This window comes from Saccoglossus kowalevskii, chromosome 10 (genome assembly GCF_978046115.1).
Source record: "Saccoglossus kowalevskii chromosome 10, keSacKowa6.1, whole genome shotgun sequence".
In the NCBI taxonomy this organism is placed as follows: domain Eukaryota; kingdom Metazoa; phylum Hemichordata; class Enteropneusta; family Harrimaniidae; genus Saccoglossus; species Saccoglossus kowalevskii.
In genome coordinates, this window is record NC_140650.1 from 32,392,380 (window position 1) to 32,419,449 (window position 27,070).

The following is a 27,070-nucleotide window of genomic DNA, read 5'->3' on the forward strand; positions in this document are numbered from 1 at the left end:
AACACCAGTGTAAAAGTACACAACACCATATTACCATTATACTAATCCTTTTATAAGGTAATTTTCTCGTGTACTAATGACGTACGAGAGAAGGTACACGTTAACAGATATTCTCATTGGAACTTAAATTGAAAAGCACAAATAAACCTTTCCTGCTTACCAGCTTTGCTTTAACAGATGTGTTTCATTTACAAAACACTTTCAGAAGTGCGAATCACGCCTAATAATAGTCTTAAAGAAAACGTTACTTCAATATTGTGTAATGTACGTTATAAATTGTATCAGACAACGAAGCCACATTGTCCTAGACATGTTTCTGATGCCATTATTTCCCATAGTGATGGTTTATTAACGGAAACTACACTTAGATAACTCATTGGGTAATTGCTGCATTAACGATGGGGGTGAAATTGCTACCGGCGAATTATATAATAAAATTGCGATGAATTCAACCGTACAAATCCTCGTTATTGTGCGTAAACGAGGCTTACATTATTGATTCTTTCCATGGGAGAAGTATTATATGTACGAACGGCATTTATTGAAAATGTAAAATCCCCTAGTTGGCATTGTCATCAGCAACGATCACCATAGTAACACAAATCTTTCGTACATTTCCTTTTCGCATGACTGCTAAGAATAGCATTTTTGATATGTTGTCTCATGTTCTGTTGTGTTCTGCTGTCACAGCATGCAATCTAAAGTCGCGTAGTTGATTTCACTTTACTATCTCAAGAGCCCGATGAATACACCCAGGAGGCACTGGCGTACGTGAGCGGTGAAGACATTCGTGCTACATATACAGATAAACTAAAAATGTATTGCTTTCAAATCAATATTCTTTAATGTCTAATTCCCATTGGGGTTTTCACAGAACAAGCAAATTCACATCACGAGTCTTCTACCTTATGATAGCAATGTACAGACGATTACGAAACGTTGTATCTTATAATTCTCTTTTAATATTTTCACAAACTGGAAATTCAAAAGTTCAATTTAATTGTCACATTAAATTATTTTATTTTATAGACAAAAATCTGCAATACTGTCATTAATTTGCGTTTACTGAACAGAAATCTGTGTCATGTTTTGTTGTAAAAGACTATTCAGAGGGAGCACCTACATATCCCCGCTTTCCAACAGAGATGCTATTTGTCTTTGATTCACTCGAACATCAGCAACTGATCCTAAAATACTACAAGTTCATGTTCACAGGAGCGCCTAATGATGGGTGGTAACTATTGAAATATGGCAGCCATGCTGAACAACGTGAGATATAGGTTACAGATGTGCAACTTGATTTCAAGCGTGTCTAATTGTATTGTGTTGTGTGTATTTTTCATCAACAATACCAGGCAACAAGGTGACATAGTCGGCCTTTTCATATTTAGCACGTATTATGGATGATTGAGAAATAATATGTACTATATTTTGTGAGGTGCGTGTAGGCATAGTCGTATCCGCCAAAATATGTCATCGTATCGATACCGTCTCTGCAAAACTGTACAAGCGCATATCACATCACAAATCCACAAATAATATCCACCCATTCTCCTGTGTTGCTGTTCATCACTAATTTTGACTTGGCGATCTCTTTCGCATCTAATGAAGTGCGTAGATCAATATGAAACAGTGCACGCATTGTTTTGGGATTATACACACCATATTTAAAACACTACGGTAATTTAGCGATACCCAGCAGATATTTACGGAAAACGAACGCACACTAGCCGACAAATAGCACCAAATGCGGTACTATGATAAATACTGGCGTGAAATGACCGACAAGCTGTACCGGTTAATGCCTAAACCTCTGATTATTTCAATATGGTGACTCTTCCGCCAAAGGACGAAGACATTCCGCGTTCGAAAACGTTGGGAACACGTGTCAGAGTGCCGAACAAACGATGGCGTACTATAAATAAGTATCAAAAATATAAAAAAAAAAAACAATATTGCTCCATATTTATATAATTTCATATACAATTTACTGTACATAATGCAAATCTTATGCTAATTAGGCAGCTGTCGTCCGTAACAGTGTAGGCATGGCGGCGAAATATTTACAAATAGTATATATCATCAGTGACCTGAGACATCATCTAAAATTATAAAACTATCAAATTGTTGAAAGTTGAAAGGAGAAGGAACCGATGCGTTGTTTGTCAGAGGCTTAACCGGGTTATTGGGACAATTTAATCAACAAAAAACAACGTAGGCGTGTGCCATCTGTGAGTTGTCATGTCAACAGATATGAATGTGCGTCAGTGCGTGATTTATCTTCGATTGGAGGCGGTATCACTAGCCCATCTATGAATGTATGTATTTATGTAGTAATACTCGTATTTAGTTTAGTCACTGAGTATATGGCCATTATAGAACCAGACACATTTCCACTCTCCTACAATCAAGGCATCGCGTTATTGCTCTAAAGTAGTATTTGTGGCATGTTCGATTTACCGTGTCCGTATAATTCTTCACATAAATTATCTGTTATTCATCGGTCTTTTTCATTTGTGCAACCAAAACCTGTTACTTGTAACAAAACTGTCTAGCAGTCGCCGATGATGGCGCTCACGTGTGTAATGATATCGCCAGTGTCTTATAAATCGCACCGTCTATCACGTCTATAGAGAGAGTGTGACTATAATCAACTCCAGTGAACATGATATCCCACGAAGGCAAATAGAGACATGTGTTGTAGATAGTTGTTTGCATGGTGAATAATATAGTAAGGTTTGTGATTGAGTAAATTCCATACTGGCGGACATTTCTACTCGACAATATGCACGCGAACATCCATTTCTTTTGAACTGTGAGCATTTCACCCAAACACGAAATGATACAGCGATGATCAAATCAATTCCAGCGTCAAATTTGGGTGACAAAACAGTACATGGAACAACAAATGAGAGCACAAAAGAAAGCCACTGTCGTAGAAAGGCTCCTTGCTAGTCACTGGACTGACAAATGCAGTTTACGTTGCATATTGTTCTGATCTGGTCATATCCGAACTTTAAAACCTAATATACAAGAATTATTATAACGACAAAATTTATGAAATTATGACCTTGACATATAACTTGTCCACGTGATACATGTATGACGTATTCAGATTACAGGCATGTTATAGTGAACTACTAAGTGTCCACTGACCTTACATGTCAGATGAAAAACCTTTGCTGACAATTATTAAGTGGTGACATCATTTCGCGTGAAAAGCCCTCGGAAAAAAACGTGCTTTAATAAAGATTCGTCTCTTGGCGAATACAAGACAGAAAGGTTTCTGTTTATTGACATTGTGGTGAAATAGACAGCTGTAAGAGCTGGATGTTTGTCAATATCTCAGCCTCCCCCCTCAAAAGACTTGCCTTTGAATCCAGGCAATATATTTCATGAGTGAATGAGAATTATGTATCAGTATACAGACACACTAACTTTGTTTCATTTATGATATGGTCTATATTTCCCGCTACATCTTTAAACATGACATGAAATGAAGACCGCTTGAATAATGGTATGGCACAGCAAATACTTGTCGTTTTAATCACGCAGCGTACACAGTCTATAACGTTCTACTAAGAGGGAGAGTCAGAGAAGAACCTAAACATGACAAGGTTGTTGTCTGTGTTTCTCGTTGGTGTATGCAGCTGTACACACGTTTTGCACATGATTAACAGAGCCACATCACAATTAGTCGATTTAGCTCATCCACAAACACATACATTAAAGCCTGGAACACCCGTACATGGATTAACTCTGTATATCCAACAGATCCTATTTTACCTGAACGGGTTACAGCACTTGTAATTCTATAGTTTTGTTCGAGGACCAACTTCTCCTGGCTTATCAGAAAACTTATTTTTACTAATGCATATCATATCTCAGTTTAGCTGTGAATCTTATCTTTTTCCGATGTACAGCATACGCACATCAAAGGGTTTCTAGGAAATGATTATAGAACATTAGTAACGATATCACGTACCTCTTTACAACATTGGGTTGGAATAGTAAACTTGTTGTTACTTGTGTTACACAGTACGTTAACTATGTTACACAATACGTACGCTATGTTTATGTTGTGGGATGCGTCCATTTTCTGCATGTATCGTTCGGTGTACGTATGAAGCGTTATGAAGTGAACAAACCAACTTCTAAAGCAAATGGCCCTGAGCAAAAACATTACTACACGAGTTTATTAAATTTGAAACTGTAGGCTCACGAATTTGGTATGCTATTTAAACGCATATACTACGCGTAAACGAAATTTGTAAATGCATATTCAAGATGTAAACACTGATAGTTGTCAGTTTACCATCATGAAATTAAGTAATAGGTTTATGTGGAGCCTATAAATTATTTTCCAGCTTTTACAAAATATTTGATAAACTCACAATTGACCTGAAACACGTTTTCGCATGTGAACATGCTGAGGGTGCGATAGTTAGTAATGGTTTTGCTTTTTGAATTTGTAGGAAATGATGTCATGCAGTTCAATCTGCTTATATTGACCAATCAGACTACTTGGATTTTTTTAAAGATTGTGTGAAGATATGTAATGCGAACATTGCACTGCTTTATTACACTAAACTTATAGTATAAATGCACATATAACACTCATAGTATACTGCGTCGAAATACTTGATTGATCAATCATAAATACGGCTATGTGTTACATATTTATCATATTTAAACGATATAGATACAGGACATGTATAGCCCACTAATGACACACTGACACATTTCACAAAACACGTCATAGTTCCTCTGTCTACATTCATTCTGTGTTACGTTGATAAGAAAACCATGATAACAATTTCTCTAATTTTTTGAAAAGGGAATGCATTTAATTCCCGTGTGCATATTATCTTTTCAGTAAATGTACCCCGGGAGAAAATAACAATGCTAAATGAAATAATATTGTTTGCACGTCTATTGAAATGTGGGTGTGCCTGGGCGATTAATGGAATATGCGAGAAATGTGGATGCAAATGTAAAAATTAACATCCAAAAATTGCCAAGTGTCCAAATTGTCGCTGCAGGCCGCCCGTTTTTTTACTTTGTTTACATGATTCAGTCGATTGATAATCGGTGCATATAAAGAATAGCATATAATACATCACATATTAAAATTTATTATAAAACGTGCATGGTGATAGAAGTTTATCCGTTCTGAGAAATATATGTTCCATATAGTTTCGGTGACGGGCAATACGCGCGAATACGAAAGTTCCATTTATGAATTGAATTTCAAATGAATACGCGATTTACCTTGCAGCAGTTTACTAGTATCTATTAGACAAATGCTGCAATTCTCGGTATCCATATAGTAATTATTGAATTGGTATGTAGTACATAATGTTTAATAATATTAAATATATATAGCTGATCCATTTACGTAACAATAGCGTACATTACATTTCGCAAGTGCCCTAGGTCTGGAAGTGAATAAAAGATAATATGAAATTACAATTACAATTAAATGCATGAAAACAGAATATGCTACATTTGCAATGCCACCATTATTATCTGATGCCATAATGTAATGAAAAATCATTTATCAGAGTGCTAATGCAGGGTTTTGTAAATATGATGGAAGAAATTATATATCTGAGCGTACTGAGTTTGGGGAATTTTAAAGGAAATTGAAATTCTGACTGAAACTTATATAGCCAAAGGGTGGTTCGAACGTCTTGATCGGTAATGCGCTACGTAGTTTTGTGTTAATTGAAAGTTTCAAGTAATTCCCTCTGCCAAAATTAAATTTAAATTGCCTATAATGATTAGTTTTCTCACCCGAAGTGATGTCCGAATACCAAATTCGTCTTGCTTCGCATTTAGCACGGATTTAATTACATTCGTGCAACATCCAGCCAATGTTTTCCAATTCTTGATTCTCTCACACAGTGACTATAGAAAACCTAAAATTATACAAGAGTTGATTAATTTCACTGTCCCATGCTGCATTTCCGTGGTTATGCATGTTCAAAAGCATTTTATATGCCTTGTTTTGTAACCGCTCATTTCCCAGAAAACACTACAGTATTCCCTACTGTAATTCAGAGTTCACATAAGTGTCACGGTGTCTCGACGAGTACTGTTTTAAGAACCTGTTTTTTTTCAGAGAAAACAGCCTAGCAATTTACCAATAGGTAACACCTTTGTAGGGATATTAATCTGTCACAAAGCATTGTATTTCAAAACTTAGACGCAATTTCATCTCTCATTGTGAATTATCAGTGTAATTTTTAAACACGTGGCACTAATGTAGTGCATTAAATGCAGTACCTCTGAAATAGTTACATTCATTACTTAAAGTTGAGAAAAGTAAAGCGATTACTGAACATGAACGATTGGTTCTAATATTACAACAACATACTTTTAAATGTCACAATTTATTGATCTGTGCTACTTTAGAACAAAATAATCATGTTGTTAAGGGAGTAATTTTTCACCATGCAGATCGGTGTAAAATCTTGTACATGTTGCCAGTGATATGTTAGTACTTAGTGTCTTGTAAACATGCCATTCACGAATAATCAATTTTTATTGTCAAAGACATTTACTAAATAAGCTTTGATAATGCTGCGAATATTATTCTTGAAGTTGACTGCCTGAATGAAAGGTTTATTGTTCTTTTTCTGTTTGTATGGATTTGTTTTTAGTCGCGATATGAAATGAAAAAAAAAACGTGCAGTTTATGACATCAACAAGGACGTGTACATATTCCTTATGTATCTCCTTGTGATTTCACGCTATCTTTAGGTGGTGTATATTGCGACTCCGTCTTTGACCTTATCAATATTATTAATATTTATGTGTTTCGGTGATTTTTGCCAAATTATTTTCCGTTCTCTGTTAAGATGGTATGCTAAATATATCACTCGTCAATACTTGTATATTATCAAAGAAAATATAAAATTGTGTGTTTATAATGTATATAAGGCTAATGTGGTAGTCACAATGTTAATATCATTGCGGTGAGTACATGTCTCCCTATCTTAATAAGAATAAAACATGTTCAAGTGTCAGGGTTCACGAATATTTTCTCAGAACGTTCACATACCTGAACATCAATAAATGAAATCAATGTACCATACACACTGCTGCACGCGCTTTGCGCATGTGCACATATTATCCCCGATTGTATCAAATACATAAAGTACAGTAAGATTTTTTCTAGATGACAGCTACGCTATATAATATAACTATACACTTACTTGAAAATAGCCTTTGCAGGGGGCAATTTGACATGTTATTGTGCTGCTACTGAAAATGAGGTCGTGAAAATGAATAGAAATGTTGGTTACTATGAGTACGGATTATTTTCAATGTAGCGAGTAACACTAGGCATGATGTTAGAGCGATATTCACTAGTTAAATATAATGACAATTCCACGCCCAGTCAATTACTTATACATTGTGTGGCGTACATACCGGACTCTTGAAAATAATCAGGTCTATTTGCTATTGAGCACTTTGTCTTTACTATTTGTTATCAGTATTCATCTTTGAATAAAATATAATAATGTACTGAAATAGACAAATACTCAACTGTACGTGGCACGCGAGCTTTGACTAATCTAAGGCATCATTAAAAGCTCCCCAAAATAGCATTTAAGTACACTTGTTTTTTCCTACGAAGGTATGAATGCTGGTACATTCGACGTGTCATAATGCCACTCAACATCGCAACTGCAATCTATAATTCACTTCACACGGAGAGTATGGCACATATGCCAAGTATGACAATGCTGATATAGCATATTAGCATATTAGCAAACGGATTCCTTGAAGGCGATTGGCGCTGCGTGAGCGTCGTGCTGCGGTGTGCCACAACCTCGATGCGGTATTTATTAGCAGACTGGTTTGAGAGCAAACGGTGTTGGTGTATGAGGTATGGATGTTTTTTTTTTCGATTAATATATTTGGATGATGAATACACTTATCTGAGAGCCATAAATGCACAATATGTATTTCTAAATCGAATGACTATTTGCGTCATACCAGTAGCATACAGCCGTAATATTCGTTTTGTAATCGGAATTACTGAATGTATATGCGTATCCAGAAAGATTTATGCAAACATACAATGGGAAAGAGGATTTCTAAAGACGGTGATAGTGTAGTTTAATATTGAAATATCGTTTCAGATATTCTGCGTGTCCTTATTACGTTGCGAGACTTACTCGTATGACGTCATTGATGATAATACAAGCTATTTAATCGGTGATGCATGAGAGCCGCGTATCATAGTGCCGAACACGCGATCGTTCTATACAACCTTCCATAATATCAACTGAACGTTGAAAAGCCTCCTACGAAGAAAATAAATGTGTACGTCATGTTGTAATAATTGAATATTGCAGTGAATGGCTCGAGTGGGGCTTAACACGTTGTCGGAACATGGATAAAATTACATTATACATGAATATAGTACATACTGTATTACCGAAGCGATATACACACCACTTAAACTCTTCTGTCAAATTTAACATATCGTGAGTGTAAATTGTCTTGTTATGGCATCGCGTTATTTGTGGGTACAGGGGTTAATAGTTTCATTTTACATCAAATATTTGTAAAAAAACTAAATATTTATTGAAACCGTTTTCGCTGATGTGATTTCGACGTGGTGTGATACAGCTGATTAGATGACTACGCGTTGTGCGTTCTATGTTATATATACGGTAGGTTATTGTATGACGATTACAGATCCCCTTAAATTTCACAGTGCATTTAAGGTAGCGAGACTATTATTTGTGTTGAAAATTACGATTTTCACATTTATTTATTAATTGATGAAATGCACCATAAACTTTCATATGATAAAGTCAATATAACATAGAATGTCATGTAAGTTGGTTAAAATATAGATTTTCTGAAGGGAAGCAAGGCAGCCTCAGTAGTGTTTTCCAAAATCAACAACACAGGTTTAATCTGTGTGCCTATAAGTTTCAAAGATAAACTCAAGACAAAGCAATGTTAGGATGTGTTATCAGTAGCTATCTGACACACAATGAGTGTTTCCAAACATTTTAGTGGTTTGTCTCCGCCCCTGTTTGTTTCACAGATTAGTCATTTGCATATGAATGTGTCAGACACAAGGTCACACAGCCACTGATAAAAAAATCATTGATTTTGGTGTTTTCATATGCCGAATTTATCCAATTATAGCTATCCCATTCCTTTATTTTTTTGGTTTCCAATAGCCTTACACATTTGGATGTCCCTACACATGGTAAAACAGACCTTGATGGGAAAACAAATTGATTGTGCCGATAAACAAGCTTGAAAATCTTTGCTGTTACTTCATGGACGTTTTCTAGGAGTTTATGTTTTTCAAAATACAAGGTCTTTAACAAAAATAACGTATACTTATTGTCGTCGGATTAACACCAAATTTTCACAGCTTTCAGGTGACAATGAGAGGAACTTGAATGTGTCCAGACAAACTATTTCATCGATTATTTACCAAAGAGTTGTGGTTTGAGTTGGGGGCAATGCGACTAAAACAGTAATTGAAATTCAGGACACTATTTTTTAAAACGCGTTGCTTGAATAAAACTAACCAGACACATTCAATTTACCAGACTATTGAACAACTAGGAAAAGTGAAAAAAATACTTCTTATCGCCAGCATAAATGCGTAATTATTTTTTTTACAGAAAAAGTAATTTTTCAACTTTGATTGAGTAACGCGTCGTAGATTGCAGATACGGGCATGCAAAATACACTTGTGAAAAGCTTGAAGTTAGGCGATTCTAAAAATATATACTTTCCCGGGTCTATTTGTAGTCATTTAGTCACAATTAGAAGATGAAAACAAGTATGCAAATAATAGTCCCGCTACCTTAATTGTTTGAAACCTGGACATGATGCAAACAATACGAAAGTCTTATTTGTCAACAACTGTTATGTTATGTAATTATTCGGTAGTGTTCACTTGAAATGCCGTGCATCGGCTACGACAAAATAACACAGTCTATATTCGATCGAAGTAGGCGTTGTAATCTCCTGGAAGAATTATAATTTACACGGTTCCCAATTAAAAGACAAAAAAAAAGCTGACGTACCAGGCTTAACAACATTGTAAGTCGCACGTTTTCTGATGCGCATAGCGACTAGAAGACGCCAGGACAATTGTCGAGGCTAGTGATGTGTCGCTAGATGATACCTCGTTTTGTAATGAGTAATTGTAAACGTTATAATTAATATATTATTTCACCCATTGCATACAGTGCGGACAGCATGAAGCCAGGCATACATGCTGCGTTAACTAGAAGTAACACGGACACAGGCTGAATAGTCAATGATAATGTCCGCATTCTGCGATCTAATTTAGAAAGATTCTTCATACATCAGCGCTTGATGTGTTGTATTCCGTGGACAGACGCACGAAAGAATTAGACTAATTAAAACATAATTCAATTAGAAAAAACATATTTTTTTAACACTAACATGAACATATTTAAAAAAGAAAATGCACGCGTTGAGTGGTAATCGTCTGGAAACTCATTCACTTTTATCATAACAAGGTGTAACGCTTTCCTACAATGTTTACCTGTTCATCAAATATTTATTTGTGTGCGAATACATATGCATTACACTTATATTGGCCTGAATAGTGCATTTTAAATTATTGATGTAATTTTAAGTGCACGTCTTAGTGTACCGTTATTTTAACTGCATTGCTGGTGATAACAATTCGTATTAATTAGATATTCCACCATGGACGTTAACGTGTACAATTCAAATGCTTTGCATACTTAATGATAAAGGCACCCTCAACACCACACTATTCAAACATTCGTGCGCGAATAAACATTTTTAAATTGACATTCGTGTTCTTTACTGATATCTACAGAGTAATGTAATTTGTATGACGGCTTGTGGGTGTGGGGCTATGTGAAACAAACTGTTTTCAATTTGACGAAACCCGTGTAGAATATTAATAATATTAAAGAAAATCATAGTTTAGAAATATACTATGCTAACACTGTGCAGCGATATTGAGGTCGAGAAAACAATTATATTTCAAAGATTCATGGCATTTAAAAAAAAACTATATTCATGTATATTACATATCTTATAATCCATACTCCAAATTATTTAACCATCCCCGTATGATTATGTCCAATTTCCATCAACTTTATTCGTCGACAGACAACTCGATTTACACTTTTCATTGATATATAAATGTTTCACAATACTATACGATATAGACATAGTAAGTCATGCTGGTTCCTCAGTTGGGCAAGACATAACAATCTGAGTGCGTGATCTTTTGAATGATTTCTTGGATTAAAAGTACTTAAACGTTATCCCAAGACGTTAACCGATGACACGCATGGGCATTTCGCAATATTATCAGGGATTCCAGGGTATTTACGAAATCTGCTGGAAGTTACAATTCATGCAGTCAGAATGCAGGCTTTAAACGATCGCTATTAGACTAAACAGGCCACTTGTCGTTTTACACATGGGACTCGCCCATCTAGATCCATAAACATTCATGTTATTTGCGTGTCGTTCTCCTTGAAATGTCAACAAGGTTTTAATGCATTGTCAATTAACATTGTTTCAAGTTTCAACAGGTATTTTGAATTCATGTAGACACGGGGTTCTATACTCGCCGTAACGGAAATTCAGATTGTATTCTTCGTGTTATCTGTGAATATAATAATGTAAACAGTATAAGGCATTTTTGTCCATATTACCTCTGATTTGATCTGTATTGTAAACTAAAAATAAGTATGGTAATTTTATTGATATAAATATCGTAAAGAATGTTTATTCAGTTTGTAGGCAGCTGACACGTTGTTTATCAACCCATTGAGCTTGAGAGTTGTATTTCTTTATCTTTAAATTCATCTGAAAAATATTTTTAACATGAAACACGTAGCTTGAAATATCGGTTACATATCACTTAGTACATTTGCGAGATTTTAAGTTTTTGTTTTTCATCTCGATTGCATTTCATTGCAGACCGTCCTTAGGTACTCTCCACCCCTTGCCACATAGCTCCAGCACTCTTTTTAATCAAGGGTCCTGTTATGAGCCGATATCAAGCAGTTTTAACTGGAGTGCTATCCGTGCTAAATCGAGAGACACACAGTGGGTGGTTAAATCTATTTCGGGATTTTATGCGTACACGAGTCCCCATCCCCTGTAACCATAATTTTTCCGCAACATAGGCTACCTCCCCACAGATGTGGACGATTTGCACTGGCTTACCAGTTTAGAACGGTCGGGATTTCCGGGCTCCTATGGTATTTCCAATGATTGAGTCATATAGTGGTTCTCTCATAGTCTGACTTATGTAGAAAGGGTGCCTATTGTTAAGTGACTAAATTTTGCACCAGTAAATAGAACACACTGGCGCTGTTCATTAGTACCTTGCTTAGGAAAAACCAACATCTCTAATTACAACGCCAAGGCCGTAGGAACCGTACCGGCTATGGCCGGACCACTTCTGCACGTCCCCCCTAGCAGACATGGTCCTTCGGTCCACGTCATCATACGCGTCGGGCCTACGACCCTCGATGGATGGCCGGACCAACTAATGTTTGCTTCTTATGGCCTTGAACGCCACTACGAATCTCCATCCATATTTACAATACTGCTCCCCTTTTTTTCCTTTACAACTTGCATATCAGTGGTTTCATAACCCTGCGACCCGACCCCTTCGCGGGGATCAGGAGCATCGACAAAATTAAAATTAAGCGACAATGTACGCAATAATCTGAGGTATGAGCATCTGCATTCAAAATTGCAGAAGTGCAGGCAGTCAGCTTATCTAAATTTACAGAGCATTGGTATTTATAATATCTAGGTGAGATGGTCACACTGTGAATGAAAAGTGATGACACTAAGTATGTGTTTGTTTTGTTAACACTTACACGTATCCCATCGCTGCCACCATTGTCAAGAAGTGTCACAATATAATGACGCCAACAAACACCTTTCCTGGAGCTTGGTTCAACACAATGAGAAACCGGGGCCACGTGTAATTTCACATCATGGCACAGTTTTCATAGGCGCCATCACCTGTGCCATAATGCACACAGGCTGTTGCCCCAATCTGCCAATCAGATCGTGTATCGTATGTCCATCCAATCAGAGGCCTCTATCAATGTATACAAAAGTACACGTACCTACCATATCGCGTGACGTATGCAATCGCTCTAGATACCAAACAAACAGAGACCTCCACGAATGTATACATGCGTGCCAGGCTCACCGTCTTCCAAAGGCGACAACTTTAAGTCTATGTCAGGTATGATTCTAAAACACTTCTTGACATAATGTAAACATACAACTCATGGTTGATGAGGTAGATTTTACATGATACATACATATATATATTTCGCCGTTTTTCCGAACGTGTGTGTATAGCGGCCATATTCCTCGAAGCCACCAAGCTGACGTCACATGAGTGAGGAATACCAGAGAATTATATGTTTAGTATATTTGTAGACACTTTTCAGGTCAAAAAATTTCGACATTGATTGAATAAATTAACGGATGATTTGACTAACTCTTGGGCATGCATCGCATACCGTGTATTGGATGCGCTGTCAAACGCCACTGTCGCGAAATATAATAATTCAACGGATATGTGCCGCCATAGATTTATGCATTTTAGCTTGATGAATTTATTAATAAAGTTCAATAAAATAGTTATTTTCAATTACACACCATCATGTACTCTTAGTTATGTTCGAATTAAATTCATTACGTTTTCTGATGAAATCGGTCAATCGTACGAATCATACCAAGAAACCGGTGTATGCTTTTGACGTATATATTTTGTTTTGTTGTGTACCCCACTACACAATTCAAAATCTTATCAATTTGTCTAACAGCAAACCTGGCCTTGAAAATTCTGACAGTGTCAAAGTACCATATCGCATACATGTACTGGTATGGAATTTATTAAATCCATATCACCACAGTGTGACGTCACACCTAAGTGATAACGTGGCTACATGTGTGATAAATATTCAATGTATACATTTCATGTGATCTGCGTGTCCAGCATGGCAACATACATTTCTACTCCCAAAATATTAGTTTGAATTGTATCATGCTGTTAATCGCGCCTATTAGCTGTTATTCTCTGGCATAAACAATATGTCCACCCATACGATATCATTGCGTAAACACCGAATCGCTTCAAACAAGACGTTCATTTCCTGCTGTATAACAAGCTTTTTAGACCAGAGTGCATTAACGTTTGACACAATTGCACTTTATAAAACACAAATTTAACTCAATATATTACTGTTTTCAAATTGCGTATTTCTATGCCAGCTAGGGAGGACTGCTGATGTTAGGTTAGGCGCCGTATTTGAAATATAATTCTCTAGTGTCGCCATTTAGTCCCGCTTGCCCACTGAATTGATGATCATCTTTTGTCTGACTGATCGGTAACATTGATTTCTATTTCTGATTCAATCATGCGACAATCATTCAAACACTATAACAGGACATTGTCATACAGTCGCTGCTAAAATGAGAACACAATATGAGAAAACGCAATGTAATCACCGCCATACCGTTTTTCATTCTCATCCTCGGTTTTAATCATTATTGTAGAAATCGATATTTGAAATACTCCATCGTTGATCTGTTATAGACGTACACTGTGCTCACAGTTTTACATAGTACCTAATATTAATTTGATAGATGTCGTTCATATAAAAGCCTATGAAATGAAAATAATCGGCAACAAGACATTAAGACACTGTGACTTGATATGAGGTAAAGGCGTCCTGCTAATTGGTATTCTGTTTGCAGCTTTACGGTATTGATTCTACAAAATGAGCAAATCATCTCGTGATATTAATGAAAATAAATGCATTTCTACTTGATATTCGTCCCATCACTATTTCTGGAAGTAATTCCGACCAATTAGATTACTTACATAATTTATTTCTATAGTGTTTTTTTAGGACGTGGAAAGGCTATTAATTCTTTATTGAAACAGGTATCCAGCATGTCTGCAACTAATCGCATAGATTACTTAGGAAGTAATAATATATGCAGTCACCCTGGAACAAAAATGCTACTTTCACAGTTACTTCACTTGAATGTGATTGCTTCATTAATATTCCGCTCACATAGAATATAGTGTACAACTTATTACAAGACATGACTAGGTAGGAATCGTAAAGGGCATCGGGCAATTAAGTATTTCATTCTCAATTTCAGTTTATTTGTTAATAAGGTGGAACACGATATCTTTAAAAAGCCTCATGACGTTTTTAGCGTGAAAATCCTGACCTAATTTTGTAATATTATTATATTATCCTAGATTATATTATGCTCTAATATAACACCGGTAATGGTTAGCAATAAAAATCAATTTATCTTCCAATAAACTTGAAACAACGCAAAACCATATTGATCTGTTTCAATGAACTGCCATTTTGGTTCATATGCAAATTAGCACTTCACTTATTTCACGATTCTGCAGTATATATGCCTCGCATAAAAGCAAATTGATCGGTCTTTTAAGGCCACATGTACCTATAAATGTGTATTTATTATGTCAGTGATAATGTAGTGGATAATACGAACAAAATTGGTAACTTGGGATTTGATGAAATGTGTCTCCTTAGAGAATGTCCCACATTACAATATATTAACACACTCATCACTTAATTACGTGGCATGTTCTGACGAATCAAACTCATGTTTAGACATGTTAATTTCTGAACTTTAAAGAGCAACACATGACGAAATAGAGATAACAAAATCTAAATGTTTAACTTAATTTTCATGTTCAATATCTTCGCTCTCCAAATCACCACCGAATATACACTGCATAATGATTAGAGGACAGTAACTAAGCGATATTTCGATGCTCATGGTTAGTGTACGTTCACACTGCAAGAGGTCACCGTGAATGTAACAGATTTCTTTTACAGAAAATATCGTCTATTATTGAAACTATCTAACAGGGCCATATGATCATGTTCTTATCAAAGACCCCCTCCCCGGGTTGCATTCGATGGCCATTAATTTTCTGTCAGCGGCATTTTCGGTAATGCTAAATGTTTCCAAATATTTTTTTTGGATAGAGTATCAATTGGTCAGTCGTTTTTGAAATGTACATCAATATTATAACATAAGGCAAATTATAGCATGTTGAAATTAACATTGTTGCCGGACTCAAATGACTTTTTCAGCATGTGTACTTCCGTACAAATGCATTGCCCTGTGTAATACATGGATGACTCTCAGTGATTTTTGTCTACAATGGATGCAGCACTGTTTTCAACACACGAGTCAAATAACGCACCCATGGAGTTAATGAAAATTGTTTAGCATCTTCGATTCATTTCCTATTTCCTTTTTGTGGGTACGTTGCTATGGTAACATGCACACTGATAACGTGTACACTAACTTGCACTAAACTGTCTCAACTCTAACATTGAATCACACACACAAATGATGTTATTTTTATACGAAACACGTAACCATCATTTAGAATACTACTCTGTTCTCAGTTTTTTCATCGATGGTGTTCAATAACCTATGTGTAATTACAGTCTCGCGAGTGATTGTGTTTCTTTGTCGGATGGCTTAACCTAGGTTTGCCAATGGCTCAGAATGCTATGTGTGGCCTATTCGCGGAAATTAGCTTTCTTTGTCCCGGAGACGAACACATAGTCAGCATTTTGTTTATTGATTTAGTATAGCTAAGGGTGTATGCCCCCCCCCAACTGCAATCAGTAATTTGATAGCCTACGCTTTAGGCATAAAATAGCTTGTTTTACGGCGTGTATTTATTTAGGAGTGTGTGGCTGCTAGATTAATGAACTTTACATCAGTGGATCAGAATCGCCATAAATATGTCTGTCTCCTATTCATATTCAGTAAGTTAAATGGTTCTATAAATCTCAGGGGTATGCGTGGATTATTATATACATTAACATGCACTGTAAATGAGTTTGACCTTGATATACAAGCTTTTAACAAGTTCACCGTAGCATGTGGTAATGCGACGATCGATTCGAGGTAAATTCAGAGTAAAGAAGCCCACCTAGTTCATTGAATTGTATCTAACATGTAGATATTGCAACTCACACATCGTTATATAGATAAAGTTGTTACATCACCTAATGGAGAAATTATTAATGCAAATAGACCGTTTATAACAATTAAACTTGAACTATATAGTTTGTTTTTCATTAGCAAAACCCCTAAGCCAGTAGAAATGTCTACATATGATGTTCCTGTTCTGTTCAAGGTAGGAATCACATGGATCCGCTATGTACCATTGTATTTGTGATTTAATCGATGTCATCCATTACACAAGTAATGTAATAATATGATGTACCAATTACATATAAATGAGTAGCAATTACATTAATAGACACGTTCCAAAGTGAATCACATTGCCGGACATTAGGCCGGACACGTGGAACGGAATTAACTAGTTACTTCATATCTCTTCTAACAATGCAATATTATGTATCACATTTCCTAGTTTGTATTGAAGGTTGTTGGTCATATATGTGACATATATGAGAAGAATGTAAATCCATTATTTGTGAGAAATAACATGCACTGATCCGGCGGTATATACTTGTTATTCATTTGAGGTCGTTGTTCCGTTTTACATATTTCGATATTACGTAACTGGAACACAGCAACTCATCAAAATTTATAGAATATTGGTTGATCAATATATTAAACCGAAATTGGAACTAATTAGTCATATAAACTGTGATTTTTGAGGGAAAATATTATTTTTTATTCAACATCCTGTTTTATAACGTGTCAGTTCAGATATAGGACCAAGTTCAGATCATGTTCATTTACTTTTATATTCACTTGTAACCCATTAACTTAATATGTGACTTTTATTATGTCTTAATACTACAGTGAGCCTATATTTGTTTCGCGTTTTTAGTGGCTAAGCCGAGTGAAACTCTATCTAAGTTTTAATGAGATTAACATTTACACTTACTGAAATATTCCAACGTTTTTTTGGATAAGTTGATACCTGATAAAAACACATTCAGTAGAACGTCCATTATGTTGCTTTTTTCCCGTGATACAATGCGCGAAACACAGAAAAAACGTTCCAAAAACGCGCGCGTTTATATTTGAGGTCAACAAGGAGCACTTCTGTGTACAATAGTAAATGAATGAATGAATGAATGAACAAATGAATCAATAGATAAAATTTGATATAATAGCATTATGAAATTCCATTAATCATGTGCAGTATAATCAAACCGACATGTACATCTGATTATATAGTACAATACGTATATTCGTGAGAAATATTGATATTGTTTTTGTTACGTATTGATATTTGTGTATTAACTCTGAATGTGCGTCTGTTAACTGAATCCATATTCTTAACGTTTACAATTTAAGGTATATCACAATTTTAAGTTTGAATAGTCTTTCTTTTGTTGCTTTTTAGTCGTTAAGTTAAGCATTCTTAAAAGCCTGCGATATTGTGCATTAACCGATGAACGGGTCACCAAGAGTACAGTAATGTAATTCGCCATTAACTGAATGCATATCAACCTATTTATAGCTGTTTGGTCCCTAGCTTTATATTTGTTCTAATTGCATTGGTACGACGCATTCAATCGCCAACGTGAGTTGACGAGATTGCACACTTGTCAGAGAAGATATAATCATTTTCCTGTTGTATATATGAAATGCCTCAACTCAATTTGTACTCTCCTGTCAGTTTTCCTCTCACTTTATGTTAACCATCTACTAAGACAACGTGTTTGTAATATACACTTGTGTTTATTATAAATTCAGATTCCCCATTAGATCAGGTGCATCATGGCGTACTCGTCGCTTAGAGGGCATGGCCTGTAATTAAAATAATATATTCAAACCATACTTACAAGAGTGATTGCTTGAAGGCATGTATGCTAGATATTGAGTATTATGTAACACTCTAAAATGATCGCGAAAAAAATGCAAATTATATTATTCCGTACTGTTAAATAAACATTATGAAGCAAAATCTCAAGGCATATTCACAGTGGGTTAAATACATAGTCTAACCATAGCGGATTAATTTATTTTAGCGTACAGTATTTCCTAGTAGTTTGTTTGCTGTTAAAATACCAATAGAGTATTTCCCGTTTAGGTTAAGAACCAATGCGTTTATGACAGATGTTACCAGAGGCGTACTTGTAATTGGAGAATATAATAACATGTTGTCATGGAGATAGCACATGGTGATCAACAAACGTCGATACCATCTAATTAGGCTGCAATTTTCCTTGAACAAACAATATCGTGGAAGTTAAAACCCACGTATGTGTTGATTGTAATGAATACCTATTTAAAGGCTGGTTAGCGAGACCTCGTGATCCTAATCAATTTTCGAGCTAATATACCTATACCATAGAAGTACCGTCACAGTTATTGATGTGTAAAGTATACCAGATTGTCAATTTCTTGGCCGAATTCCTAGCACTTTATACGTTGCTGGGTTTTGTTTGGCATCGTGGCACTCAATGATATAGTAGTAGCTAAATGAACGGATCGCCTAAATGTATTTATTCCCGATACATGAGAATACAAGCAATTTATTTAGCAATGAATTCATAAAAATAAACAAACGTATGTACCAACAAAAAACGTATGGAAAATGATACGGGCATTCGTTGAATAGCAGAACAAAACTGATCTGAATTTTAATTATGAGCCAAGTGATATGTGGTCGCACAGTGTAAATTATATATATACATTTAACATTAATGCCATACGTATTTTTTTCAATTTCTTAACAATTCCCTTATTTGAAACTTTAATAACTATATTAAACTGAGTAATCATGTGAATGTTGCATCTAAAGTAACATCGATTTTTAATTAGCGTGAATTATGAGTTTTCATAAATATATGATTTAAAACATTTCTTCTAAAGAAATGGTTAGTGGAAATTTTACTTATGTGAATCCTCTACTACATTTTTAAACATAAATAAATAATAAAATATAAGAATTAATAATCTAGGTTATTAAATATACATTGTTGATTATTCATTCATTTTCAATGGAATATCATATGTATTGTCTTTCATTAATATGCATGTAAAATAGATAATCCCTTCCTCAAACACAAGGTTTCCTTGCAATTGTTGCAACAACCAATTCAAGGCACCCTATAATCATTGCTAAATATTATTGCCGTAAAAATTAAATAATATAATAACTCATGGTATTTTCATGGCAAAATCTTCAAACGAGACGTATTTGCAGTGTAGGACCACACATCAAAAAGCAAAAACGTAAAAAGTGTTTTCTTCGTCAATTGAACAACAAATCAAGCTATAATTTATATTTGTACCACCACATTAAACGCAAATCGTGTCCATTTGAAAGGCATCGAAAGCCCAGATCGAAAGCGAATAATACAGTTTGTAAATCGACATTTCAATAAAAATCATACTTATTTATTTACATCGATGTCAAAAAACGTATAACGAATGCCGAGCGTAGGATACACCGAATCACTTCCAGATATGATTTGATAAAATAATGTTCGTTGACATAACTACATACTGCATTATCTGTTGACTCAATTCACATTTTGAATAGTTTTTGTCATGTCTAATGTGTCACGTTCATGTTTGTGTATTTTATTTCGAAATATAAATAAGCAGTATCATTATAATATTTACATAACATATCTTGTAGTAAATTTAGAGTGATGCATTCAGTGCACGCCTATCAAACACTCGTACGATTTACATGAACACATTGGAGTAGTTATCCCGCCGTGTATAATCAATTAACTTTGTAATTTATAGTGCAAACTGCGATTACGATTATCCTTACTCTGCATACAGTATAACATTCACTTTCTGAAAATCCAAAAGTGTTCTTGGTAGCTTGGCTTGAAAATGATGCTCCAGAAGTTTGTATTTGCATAGTGCAAATTGTAAGTTGTTACAGCCAAGAGTGAGATTGCCATGATATAACAAGTGTTCAAAATATAGACAAAAAACTAATGGCACTTCTTTCTTATATCTATTCGTTCTCCTTTACACCCTAGAATACCCCCTACTGTACACAGCATGTGTTCATACGTTATAGCGATTACTAAAACGTGTGTAATGTAAATCAGAACAGCGTGCTACTCTCTTATCAATCGTGTCATCAGACGTATTTCACGATAACCTATTATGCACTTATTTTCCTTAAAAATTCTAAATTCGGGGGACATTGATGTCTCCAGGTAATTACCCACGAAAGGTTGTTACCAGCTGTACGGTTAGTGCAGTTACTAAGGTTTGCTTTTAAACTACTTTTTTCTCTTCAATACATGACTCGTGAGCTCATTCTCATGTCAATTGCATCTCTTTTTCTTCTTTGATCATTGTCAGATTGATACGTTCTTAATGGTTTATGAGAAACACTCCATAATTAGTCTAGTTAGTGGTTTAACATGTTTAGTTAAATATTTATTATCCCCGAAAAAATGCCGCAGGTTTCTAATTAATTTCAAATCGTACATCACTGGTATAAAGATTACAGAACATTCCTTTATAAGTTTTTCTAAAAAATGTTGACACAAATATTAATTTCTTAACCTTATGATCTGTTTTTGAAGAATAATATTGTAAAATTTTGTACAAATTATATCATGTATAGATACATATGATATGTAAACCCCAGTCACGTGACTGCAACAATTTCCTAATCGCGAGGTTTGAAGAATATATATATATATATATATATATATATATATATATATATATATATATATATATATATATATATTTATGCCACATGTCACTTTTTCAGACTACTTAGACTCACAGCTATGTTGGATTCCTAAAATCAATCAATCAATCATGGATTGCTTTTCAAAATTTATGTTACCTTGCCAAATATAAGATATACATAACGTTTCAAATCAATTAGTTGAGTGTTTATGCAATTTTCTGTAAACCTAATAGCCAAAACAGGCGACTGATTTGAATAATAATTTTGCTAGTTGATTCCGTATAACATAAATTATTCGATACACACACCCATCCACCCACCTAGCACTTTTCACAGTATATGTCGGCAACAATTCATTGCTTTTAACATCTCCCACAATGCACACGTACTACAATTCTTGTAATTCTATACATTACTAGTAAATATATTTGTGCACTCATGGAGAATAATAGGGCAAACAACTAGCTAGACTAATTAGTATTCATGATACTTTTTAACATTTATTTCTTTTCACGCGATTTGAGTGTGAGCACTGTCTTGGCGGAGCTATTTTATTTGATATCTGCGTTATACATTTCAGTTGGCTTACATTGATGTACTGAACGAGAGTAACCAAACTGGAAATGTAACAGTTTGTGGAGGTAGCAAGTTGAACAATGAAACTCCCCCATAACCTTTGACACGTTAGTTTACAACTTTATATAGCAATACATTATTACACTTAGTTATCCTTACTAATTTAACCAATGTTCAACAAATGTACAGTATCACAGTTTTCTCTGTCACGCGTGGAGTGTACTTGTCGTTTGCTTGCTTTGTACAATCAAAGTGTGCTATACAATAATCTTCACGACAGCTTATTAACCAAATTGGTAAAACTATATATAGCAAAGGCATTAGTGTTATAACTAAGGGAAGACCACATATAGTGTAGTCTATTGTTGTATAAAACGACAGTTTACAGGCAAAGGAATGCGTATTAATATCTAGATTGTCAAGGCCAATTAAAGTGAATTGACAGTCTTACAACTGAAGTGGCACTGAGTGACAACGTCATTACTAGTATCTCAGTAAGCCTCCTAACATATTTTGTATAGCCAGTGATCATAGGATTGATCTTGTCTGAATGGGGTATGAATGGGCATTTTACGTTCATCTGGCCGTTTATATTTTAATTAAGACGTAGTTAATCAATTAAAGACACTAATGATGTTATACACCACAGTGAAGTTGAACTAATTGAATCCCTAAAGCGTTTGTTTGATGAAAGGTTATGAACTCGATACATTCGTGCACATATGTGGCCTGTTTGACCTGATTTGACGCTTCTCACTAAAACGGCCACGTGGTGCTCAAACCCTTTGGTTTGGAAGCGTCTGTACATTCCAGAAAAGCCATATAAAATAGTATCACTATAAAACAATCAATTCGTGCTGTACACAAAAAAAAAACATATGCATATGCCGCGTCTGTTTAGCTTGTCCAGTACCATGTAAACATTTCAAGAACGGGAGTCTGACAATTTTATATCAGGGCCCACAACTATTGATCACTGTATAACCGCCACAACGCGCATGTACAAAAGTTTAGTACATAACAGTATTTTTCAACAATGCCATTTATTTGGTGTAGATGTAGAAATGAATATATGATATGTGCTTTGACTGTTGTGTATGAGTAACACACGATAAATACGATCTGCCTACTCATGTTAACATTATCTAAAATAGCTTTCGCACTGAAATATATGGTAGCATAGTATACTCAATTGTTATTAACTCTCCATAATGACACAATACTATGTTTGGACTTAGTACGGTAGTATATGTATACATAACTAAATTGATTATAAGATCTCATATCCAGTACTAGATAAAATATATTATTTTAATTTAATATTGTTATTCATTGTGTCACTGTTTGTTATATATAATGATATATATCAACTGACGTGTAATCCATTCTCATTTTATAGATCTACAACCATTGACCTGCTTCATTGATGTTTACCAATTCATTCGACAGCTTGTGCAAGCTGCGCGCCACATTGGTGGAGAACAATATGTGTGTTGACTCTGGGAAGCCCGTGTGGTGCTGATTATTAGATACTTCTTCAACTATTCATGTTTCTGAGGTTATAACACAATGTGAAACGCTATTTGAAACAGACTAATGACAACGTGGCCGTGCTGAGTAGCGTGAGACTGAGTGCAGAGAATTTGCTGACATTGCTCGGAGATTGTTATTTCAATTTCAAGTAAATGTCGTATACAGTGACTAAAACACATAAATAAGTTCTTCTCGTGTGTCTCAATACTGCGAGAGGAAAATGCAAATTGCTCGATTCACCTATATGGGCATGCATAATTTATCGAGACAGTTCAATGTGGACTCATTGAGAGGTACGCCATCACGCGATTAACAGAGAAGAGCACAATATAGTGGGTAGATATAACCACCGGAGCGTTCGCGCAGTCAGTGTGCAGTTGATGCTGCGCTCCGTGTGAAGATTGTTTATGTGAACGACTCGACAAGAAACACAAATATAGTAGGGCGTAATAAGATACAAACGTTGCCGCTGTAGTCTTGCAGTACACACGTGTGTGCGGCGTTCACTATTGAAGCTGGATCTGCTGACATTAACTTCTACGACTGTCACACCGGATATAACATGGTACCTGTGAATAACACTACTTGGTCAGGAGGAATGCTGACGCCAGTACCAGAGGCTATAACGACAGGAGTCATACTTGTCATTCTCATCGTTGCGACTGCTTTTGGAAATTTGTTGGTTATAACATCTGTGCTGACACAACGTTCTCTCCAAGTGGTCCAGAATTATTTTATTGTTTCCCTTGCAGTTGCTGATTTGTTAGTGGCTATTTACATTATGCCTTTGTCGACCATCAATTATCTTTATGGTTATTGGATTTTCAGTTATTCACTCTGCGACATATGGCTGACCAGCGATGTGTTTTTGTGCACAGCCTCGATACTAAATCTGTGTGCGATTGCCTTAGATCGTTACTGGGCAATCACCGATCCCATCGCATATGCTGCTAAACGAACCCGGCGCCGTGTATTAGTCATAATTGCGTTTGTTTGGGGATTGAGTGCTCTCATTTCAATGCCACCACTGGTAGGGTGGAATGATCATACAAGAGTGTACGATGGTGAACCATGGGAGAAACTATGTCTGCTTACATCGGAACAGGGGTATGTCATATATTCAGCTATGGGTTCATTTTATGTTCCCTTTATCGTAATGGCAGTGGTGTATTTTCGTATTTATAAAGCAGCTAGACTACGCATTCGCAAACGTCGACCGGCAAGCACAGCTACGTTCACGAGTCAGCCGACCAATTTTAAACAAAGCTCAAGCAGCGATAGTAACCTGCAAGATGGCTCGAATCGGATGGGAACTCCGTCTGTTACTATGACAGCGAACTCAAGTGTGAAAGACATGATAGACCAAATGCGAGAGGAAAAGACGAGGATATCAGTTAGCAGAGAGCGGAAAGCCGCGCGGACACTAGGAATAATCATGGGTTCATTCGTGTTATGTTGGCTGCCGTTCTTCATCATGTACATTATAATGCCTTTCTGTGGCTCGTCTTGCGGTATGAATAAATACGTTGAAGCCTTTATTACATGGATAGGCTATGCAAATAGCTGTGGAAATCCGGTAATTTATACCATATTTAACAGAGAATTTCGCACTGCCTTTACCCGGATGTTGTGTGGTAGGTGCCGTTTCTGACAGAGACAGTACGCTGCACAGAAAAACTATACAGGTCGCTGTGCAGTAAAGGGTGACAGAAAATATAAAACAAGCAAGATTTTCGGTGTGAGTGTTAAAAAACAAACCATTGAGAATCACTCAGTATAGCCACTTGCAAAATATAGTCAAATATGTTTTGTTACGCAGGGCGACCAATACAAATGCTCGAATACATGGTACGTGAATAACCACAATGACAGTAAAATATTACCAAAACAGATTGACATATCATGTTTCCGATGGCATTGCCTGGAATACAGTTTCGAACTCTTACCAATAAGTTAACTTTTTCGATTAATGTTATTGCGTTGTTGTGATGATACATTTGTAAAAGATCATATCTTATAACTGCTAAACAATATCGATGATGGTATCATGTTGGACACCAAATTTAATCAACCCACTTTGACGTAGAAAACACAATGGGCGAAGAACAAATCCCGTTTGCATGTTCATTTAGACTTGGAATCATCACACACAATAGGGTTTATAAAAGATCGGACTCAAATATTGGCTAATCCTGTAATCATAATATCATTAGTGTTGTAGGTATTTATAATACGGAGCAAATTTTTGATGTGATATTCTACTTCATGCAAAAATAAATACATATGTTCTTTTTTTTAAATTTAATCCATGATTAATATAACAGTATAGTATGGGGAGTGGTAGACGCTCACAAGTGTGAAGTGGTTTCCTGGTTCCCATAGTTTACAAACATGATTAACCATTTTAGTTTGCCGAGATGTATACTGAAAATAACATTTACATACTAAAGTAATTAGCCGAAGAAAACGAATAATTTCACGAATTACTTTACGAATTCCATGTGGCCATCATAATGTCGCACACATTTAGAATTTATTAAGTTGTTTGTTCTGCTGCATATCCATGTCATCCGAAATATACGATTTGTTTCTATTATACGTCTAGTGCAAGTAATATTTGTCTATGAAATTAAATGATTATTAAGATGGATTTCTAAATAACGTAATTATGTCAGTCCAAGACATCTATATCAACTATGTGATTCAATTTATTTTCTCTGGGCTTGTTATCCCTGGCATAGAGAGTGACATTTATATTTACGGATATTTAAATCATTGTAATTTTGAAATTACCTTACATATATAAGGCACGGCTTTTACGCGTCTGAATATCGGTGCACATTGTATATTTTCTTTTATAAATAAAAATAATGAATATGAAATTCACCCAGCATCAGAGATTTTTTTGTAATAGGTTCCTTCAATGTAATCGGGGACAAGCGACTTATGATCAAGTTCAAGGTTGTTCAACATGTTGAATGAGTGAGAAATCATAATTGATTTGAACAAAAGACTAATTTATTGAGAAAATGAACATTTCGGAGCTAGTTAATCATAATCATTATTTTATAAAACATGAATTGAAATTATTAGAAATGTTCTATCTTATAACTACATATATGTGATTCGGTATCCAACAAGCAAAACTATATTATAAGAGAAGACAATCTAATGAAATGTTTAACGGGAGGCAACTCCCCTAAAATGTATTGTGGGCAACATTTGGAATGACGA

At 35.4% G+C, this 27,070-nt stretch overlaps 1 protein-coding gene across 1 annotated transcript in view; it reads left to right on the forward strand.

Annotated features, from left to right (window-relative positions):
* The window catches only part of LOC100369101 (octopamine receptor-like), a 46,783-nt gene extending 20,061 nt beyond the window's left edge, over window positions 1–26,722 (forward strand). Inside the window, exon 2 of the mRNA XM_085504519.1 lies at window positions 23,703–26,722. Coding sequence (XP_085360645.1) covers window positions 24,399–25,487 — 1,089 coding nt within the window. The 5' untranslated portion in view covers window positions 23,703–24,398 and the 3' untranslated portion in view covers window positions 25,488–26,722. The remainder of the gene's footprint in view (window positions 1–23,702) is intronic.
* Window positions 26,723–27,070: the final 348 nt, after the last annotated feature.